This window comes from Trichoderma gamsii (assembly GCF_001481775.2).
Source record: "Trichoderma gamsii strain T6085 chromosome Unknown Scaffold_54.2, whole genome shotgun sequence".
NCBI lineage: Eukaryota > Fungi > Ascomycota > Sordariomycetes > Hypocreales > Hypocreaceae > Trichoderma > Trichoderma gamsii.
The window spans coordinates 196,982-204,385 of record NW_020171391.1 but is presented as its reverse complement, the minus strand read 5'-3'; the positions used below and the strand labels follow the sequence as shown (position 1 = coordinate 204,385).

At 45.1% G+C, this 7,404-nt stretch overlaps 3 protein-coding genes across 3 annotated transcripts; 2 read left to right on the top strand and 1 right to left on the bottom strand.

Annotated features, from left to right (window-relative positions):
• Positions 1–252: 252 nt before the first annotated feature.
• TGAM01_v210017 (hypothetical protein) lies at positions 253–1,051 on the top strand (the record flags this gene model as incomplete). The annotated part of the gene is made up of 2 exons (XM_024550698.1): positions 253–471; positions 527–1,051. The coding sequence occupies 2 exons, from the start codon at positions 253–255 to the stop codon at positions 1,049–1,051; spliced, it is 744 nt and encodes a 247-aa protein (XP_024404574.1).
• Positions 1,052–1,371: 320 nt separating this feature from the next.
• TGAM01_v210015 (leucine carboxyl methyltransferase 2) lies at positions 1,372–5,010 on the top strand (the record flags this gene model as incomplete). Its single annotated transcript, XM_018810128.2, has 7 exons — positions 1,372–1,428; positions 1,540–1,760; positions 1,820–2,187; positions 2,307–3,358; positions 3,440–4,096; positions 4,166–4,462; positions 4,549–5,010. The coding sequence occupies 7 exons, from the start codon at positions 1,372–1,374 to the stop codon at positions 5,008–5,010; spliced, it is 3,114 nt and encodes a 1,037-aa protein (XP_018656683.2).
• Positions 5,011–5,156: 146 nt separating this feature from the next.
• TGAM01_v210016 (hypothetical protein) lies at positions 5,157–6,822 on the bottom strand (the record flags this gene model as incomplete). Its single annotated transcript, XM_024550697.1, has 5 exons — positions 5,157–5,200; positions 5,246–5,401; positions 5,447–6,149; positions 6,218–6,652; positions 6,715–6,822. The coding sequence occupies 5 exons, from the start codon at positions 6,820–6,822 to the stop codon at positions 5,157–5,159; spliced, it is 1,446 nt and encodes a 481-aa protein (XP_024404573.1).
• Positions 6,823–7,404: the final 582 nt, after the last annotated feature.

Sequence of the window (7,404 nt, the reverse complement as noted above, 5' to 3'; positions counted from 1 at the left end):
ATAACTTAAATTTTTAATAATTATTATATTTATTATTATATTTATTATTATATTTATTATTATATTTTTTATTATATTTATTATTATATTTATTATTATATTTATTATTATATTTATTATTATATTTATTATTATATTTATTATATATATTCCTTAATAAATATTAATATACCTTAATTAATTACTTTCCTTTTACTTAACTTTTATATCTAAGTATTACTTTACTACTCGCAGTAGCAATTACTTAACACAATGGATAATAAACACGCGCCCGATATGAACTATATGTTCTCTCCTCTTGCCTTATATTTCCGTGATCAAGAATATCCAGCTGAAAGGCAGGGTAAGAAAACTATGATCGGTAAGGATGGCTGGCTTGAAGTCACAGAGCGATCCAGCTACCGCAACAAACAAACGTCACCGAAGAAGATAGGTATTCTAGATGGCATTAGGAAGATTGCCAAAGATATAGTGAGTTAATATTGACTGTTATTGCATGACTAAGAGATGAGGCTGATTGGAGGAGACCGAGGTTCACCAAAGCCGACGATCGCAGCCGGCTGTTAAAGGATCAATAGAGCTACATGGAGCAGTTTCACTTGAGCCTCGAGAACAGAGTCTTTTATATTGTGAACTAGAATTCAGCCTCTCAGTGGCTTTAAACGCATATATTAGCAACCAGCTTGAGAAAGGCCATGTCTCCCCTGACAACCTGAAGAAAATCTCGGATGCGTGGCACCAACGAGGCTATCACAGAGTAATCGGTTTCGGATACGATCTAGAGACACAGCTAGAGCTCATCAGTCTTCATATCAATGAGTTTAGCTTCCATGGCCGCCGGCAAGGTAACGCTACTGAGATCAGCCTTTTGCTGGACGAGATGAAGATGAACGCACGCAATATGCGTGTCCGGACATATTGTCAACTAGACTCCACTATAGCCAAGCACCTAATAGACTCGCAGTCACTGTTCAACTTGATAAATGCAACAGCAAGCCAGCAAACCGCCCTCGCAGAAATCGCACAATTTTTCAAGCTTGTTATTAACTGATTAGCTATAAAGTAACCATGATGATTCTGGAGACAGATGCAGATTCAGAGTACCAAACATATGGATTAAATGAAGTACTACTATTGGTAAAAGCACCCGTGCCAAGTGGACTATGTTCGTTGGTCTTTTTTAGCCCATTTTCAAAGAAGGCGGAAAAAAAAAAGAAAAAAAAAAAAGTTGGTTATGTAAGATAACCTACATGGACCAACAAGTACCTGGGTATATACACCTCTGTGCTGCTAAAAGAAATACAAATTTAATCTCATGCTCTTTTATGGGGCACTCTTCTATTTCTTCTCCATCTTTGTGCTTTGAATACCATGGCGAAGTTAGAAGGACGTCTGGGGTCGTCGACCCTGGACGACATGGTTATGGGGGTATGTGTGTTTATTTATGCTAGGATTTGACTCAATATCATGCCCTGCAATAGCCCTACTTAGTTGCAATTTCCACGGTGTTTTCGTAGACCAGCACTAATGATAAAATAGACAAACAATAGCAGCATTGCCTCCAAACGCAGTGTTGAACGACTGTATTATGGAAATGAGCCCTCTTTCTTCCGCTACTTTGTCCCAAAGTTCCAAAGGAGAGCCCCTCTCATTAATAGAGGATACTGGCTTCGTCTTCGGGCGATTGATGTTATTGTGCAGAGATTTCTGGCTAAAGAGACGACCGGGAAAAAGGTCATTATCAACCTAGGTTGTGGGAGGTAAGGGACTGCGTATTCTATAAATCTTTACTGCAATAGCAAAGTCTTACAGACCAAAGTGATGTCTTGCCCTGGCAATGTCATGCTCGTTATAGAGACCTGGGCAATGATGCCCTCTTCATCGACATTGACTACCCTGATCTTATTCGGAAGAAACGGGCTATTATTTTACAAACTCCGGAACTGCGAGATCTTCTCGGAGATGATTTCACTGTAAGTGATGATAAAGACGGAGTGCTCCTGCGCAGTGATAAGTATTGCCAGCTTGGATGTGATCTTCGCCAACTCGACCGCCTACGCGATGTCTTGAAGACGGTTGTTGATCTACCTGAGTGTGCTATTCTTTTTGTGGCCGAAGTTTCCATTACTTATATGGACACTCTGTCAACCGATTCTTTGATCCAATGGGCAAGCACTGTGGGCCGAGGTTTGTCTGCGTCCTCAAATTTCACGATAACCCGTATCAGAAGTCCCCCACAACGATTCTCCTACCCTTTCAGCTATCTCACTCAGAATTGAGTGTGCTTTATGCTAACCAGTGTCTAGAAAACGATTTCTGTCTTTTGGAGCAGATACTACCTTTTGGAAAGAACCATCCATTTGCTCAACAGATGCTCAGTCATTTTGAGAAGCTGAGCACTCCTTTGCGCTCTATTAAAGTGTATCCTACAGTCAAGAGCCAGACCTGCCGATTTCAAGAACGTGGATGGTCTTTTGTGGAGATAAAGGACTTATGGCAGACATGGTCGAGTGACCAGTTCGTTAGTGACTCAGAGCGAATTGCCCTTGATGATGTCGAACCTTTCGACGAGTGGGAGGAGTTTATACTCTTCGCACGGCATTACTTTGTACTCCATGCTTCTACTAGTCGCAATCAGCCTTCTTCATTGCAAGATCTCGCCTCAACGTGGAGCATAGACCCAAAGGCACCCACAGGGTTACATGTTGAAGTAGTAGGCAAATCTTCCCCGAAAACGACCAGGCGGCGATTTGGAAATGCCATGATATCCATCAATGCATTCGGACAACGATTTGCTCTGAATTTGCTAGGAATGAGTCTCAACAGCAGAGAACCCACTTATGATATCTTTTCTCTCGACGGCGAACCGCAGGCCCCTCAGCTGCCTTCTTCTGGCCCTCCTGCTCGGATGTGCTTCACTTTGACAGACCTGGGAGGCTATGGCATCATGTTAGTTGGCGGCCGCACATCGCCCTCTTGTGCTTTGTCCGACTGTTGGCTCTTTGAAGGAGGTACCAGCCCACAGTGGCGGCAAATGCCACGACTACCTACCCCCTTATTTAGGCATTCTGCGGTTCGACTGGGAAATTCGTCACTTCTCCTGATTTTCGGAGGGAAGAAAAGTTCATCGAAACTGTCAGACGAAATCTTTCTATTTAACCCTGATAAAGCTTGCTGGCAAAGTTGCCAGGTCGTAGGACCTGCTCCCGATCCTTGGTTCGGATCAATTGCTTTCAATGGAATCTCTCCTTCAGACCAGCCGGGGACTTTCTGTGGAATGCTGGCTGGAGGCATATCTCAAAATGGCTGCATCAATACCAAGCAGTATAAGTGGCAAATAAAGGCCTTCGATCTCCAAGTATGTTTCGCTCCTCTTTGGTCTCATATACTCAGTCGCTCTCAAAAGCTCTATATGCTAACGACTTGAATGTTGCGCTAGCCAACAATTTCATTCTCTCCTCTCCCAGACACCTTTTCAGATGGACAACTTCTCTCTTCTTTTGGCGCTCAAATTGTTCATCTAGGGGCCTCCATAATAATATGCGGTGGTTTGGGGGCAGACCCTCTCCTACACGCCCAAACTATCACAGCTATAAGGCCTTCTGTCGATGGAATAGAAGTCACAAACTTTTCAACTCCAAGCGATGACCAGCGCATGCCATTCATGATTGGATCGTCAATTATACCCTATGACGATTCTCTTTTGGTGATGGGTGGGGGAGCGACTTGCTTCTCCATGGGAACGTTTTGGGAGACGGCCATTTATAAAGTTCATATGCCCGATCATATCTTGAATTCTATTTATCGCACATCACACCCTTGTGATTCGTCGAAATCCGCTCCTGACTTTATTGGGAGTCGCAAGTTTTCGAATGTTTCTGCTCCCACAGTTTTGGATGATGTGGGAAGCTTACATCGAGGAGAGCATGGGATTCAACTTACGCCTGTGCCTCGAATACAGCTTGAGTCGGCTGAGCAGTTCCAGATGATCCTTCGTGACGGGAAACCCGTCATTTTCAAGAGCTGCAATATAGGGCTCTGCCAAAGCAAATGGTCTCCTGAGTTCTTGGTAAGCCAGATTGGTGCAAATGAGAAGGTACGTCAAAATGACTCTGGAAACTCCTAGGGGCCGGCAATGAACAGTCAACTGATGAAGAGCCATTAGTTTGTTATACACGAATCCCACGAAGACAGAGGAACAATGGATTTCAATAGCAAAAATTTTGCGTACGTCACAGACTCGTTCGGAAGCATCATGGACAAATTACAGTCCGGGGCTAGAGTTTACCTACGAGCTTTGTCGCGCAATAAACCATCCGAAATGCCAGCCAAACTGGAAGAAGATTTCCCACGTTTGGCAAAAGACTTTACGCTACCGCCAGAAATGGCCTATATCAAGGACCGTCTTTTCAGTTCAGTCTTGAGATTATCTGGACGGGTGAATATGTGGTTACACTATGATGTTAGTTCATATTTCCTTTCTACGGCAGATTGCTCGTTATGCCTTGTTGTTTGATGAACTAACAAGATATCGCACTCTTATAACAGGTTATGGCAAACGTTTATGCGCAGGTAACGGGGGTTAGAAAGATGATCTTATTCCCACCCAGCGACGTAAAATACTTGTCTTTCGCACCTGGTGCTTCCAGCTCTAGTATAGACGTTTTCAAGGGGCTGGAGTCTTTAGCGGCCTCACTTCACGGAACGCATCCTCAAGAGGCAAAGATTTACCCAGGCGATATATTATTGCTACCCGCTCTATGGCTTCATACGGCTGCTCCAATGTCCGACATGAGCACTGCGGTAAATGTCTTCTTCCGTGACCTAGAGCAGCAAGAGCATTACGCGTCTGGACGAGACGTCTATGGAAACAAAGACCTGGAGGCCTATGAGAAAGGGAGGCAGGCTGTTGCTCGGATTGCAAAAACTTTGCGGCCGTTGCCGACTGCTACGAGGGAATTTTATCTCTCTCGAATCGTCGACGAACTGCGGCTGGCCACGGAGGAGTAGAGCATGGCCAATACAAATAGTCAGAATTCAGCATATACTGCACACCTTCTCTGACTGGCGTATGATTCAAACACCGTGTTTACTTAGGGAGGTTGGAATAGCGTAGGCCTTGCGCGCATATGTGCTAGATATGTTTGCCTTCCTCATCATTCCACGAGCCATTCTTCGATATTGACCCCAATACCTCTCCCTATGCCGCGTATAATCTCCCATCCGATATTAATCCTCCACTTACCAGATCTGTCCATAATATCTCCGGTTCCCACTCGTATAAGTAGTCTCAGACTGGCTAAAGTGGCCAAGCCCATACCGATATCGCCATCTATGCCTGGTAAGACAGCCAATGGGATCCATTCCGTTCGTATAGCCTCAAATATCGCTAACAAGCGTTCTAAGAGAAATGCATGCGCTCCAAGTAGTTTACGAGATATCTTACGCTGTTTATTTCGGTGATTGGCTCGAGAAGAGTTGGGGCCGGCACGCCGGCGCTTGCGACCACTATAATGGGTAGAGAATAGAGTTAAATCATGGCGGACAGTGTTATGAGACGCGATATAGGCTGAGAGCAAGAGTACTCGAGCGGTAGTTGGTAGTAAGCCTGTCAGTCCCACGAGAGGTTGTGAGGTTGAGATAGTTAATGTTAGTGATGATTCGAAGTATCGACTTGAAGGCTGCTTGCCATTCTCGATGCTTGTTTTAGATGTTGAGACTCGGGGCGAAATAATCTTGGGATTTAGGAAGGCCTCATCCTGGAAAAAGGGTCTGGCAGCAATGAGCAGCTTCGAAAATTGGTGCGGCGTGTTTGTTCCGGCAACAATGGGCGCTATAAACCGCGGCCAAAGAGTGTGGCAGCTGTTTCTGAAAGAAGGCAACGACCGTCCAGCGGACTGAGCAAGAGAATCATGGACTGTAGCACAGAATTTGGTCCATAGAGTTGCTTCGTTCGGATCTAACGTTGTTTCTTGTGCATCCTCGGCTGCGCTTGTAATTTTTTGAGTATGAGATGGAGGCTCTTTTGACAGAATCTCGATCAATTCGGATTTGTTATATGGAGGGAAGTAGAGGTACGAAGTTGGACAAGCTCGAAGAAACCCAGCCGGTGGAGTTGTAACGACAAAAACGCATGTAAGGAATGAAATCTACCAGTTTCTTGTTAGTGGCTGCTCCATAACAAGTCACCTTCATAACTTGAACGTTTCTAGCTTACAGTTTCACATAACCTCGCCAACGCCGGCATCAAAGTTGGAGGCGCGTCCCTTTGCTTGTCCATACCATCTAATACCAGCACAAAATGCTTTAAATTATCTTTTATCCGAGGCTGGTCGAATATAGAGCTTAGCGAGGCTGCAAGCTGGGCCAGTGTCTCGCATCGTTGCGGCAAATTGTCGCTATCTTCGGTGCCATCCCATGCGTTGAGCGCACTGGTTACTGCAACAATGATACCCTCGAAGAAGTGCCGCGCAGAAATGCATCGGGCAACGTCAACAGTTGCGTAAACGAGCGCGGGAGCACGATTACTCGCGGCGCTATCACCTGTGCTATCATGCTGTGCTAATCGTGCAAGCAGCTGGGCCGTGACGCTGGATTTCCCCGTCGCTTCGGAGCCGTGTAGGACAAGGTTTCGACAAGGCGCGGCGTCTGTCTGGTTTGTATATCATCATTAGCGGCAGGTTGCTTCGTTATGAGAAACGGAATGCGCCGTACATGGAGCAAAGAGGCAAGCGAACGTATCTGGTGATCCCTGCCAGGAAATTGACGAAGTAGAGGAGCCAAGACTGCCTCGTCTGGAGGTTCAAAGATATTTGACGCCATTGAGACGCGTCCCAGAGGGATTGAAGGGCAATGGCAATGCAGATTGGTGCGGCAGCAAAGTTGCTAATGAAAAGGCTTAGGATAGCCTAGAGAAGCAACGCCTAGGCTCAGAACGCGAACGGAAACCGATTCTTAAGCGTGCAGAGCGTTCATCAATCATGTCAAGCTCTATAGACTGTATGCAAGACACGCCTGCAAGGGAGGCACGCTAACTCTTTAGGTAAGCTTGGAGCTGCAAAGGGCATATTAGACACTTTAAGTACCTACATCGCCTGCTATATCTGTGGTTATATAAATGAATCGAATTGCTTTGCAAGATACTCTTGAAGTATCTATATTCTCTTTAAACGAATACAGCTATAGTCAATAATTTTCATTGTTTGTCCCTATGGATACTACCAATTTTATGTATCGATGACTTTTTTTTACCTTGCATATACATTTTAAGCTTCCCGCTCTCTGATCGCTGGATCGGCCAAGTGGATATTTGCCCCACTGAGTGAGCTATATATAGGTCAATATCCCTCTGCGCGGCTCTAAGCCGCGATTTATCAGGGCTCCTGTTGACATCATCTATGTCAC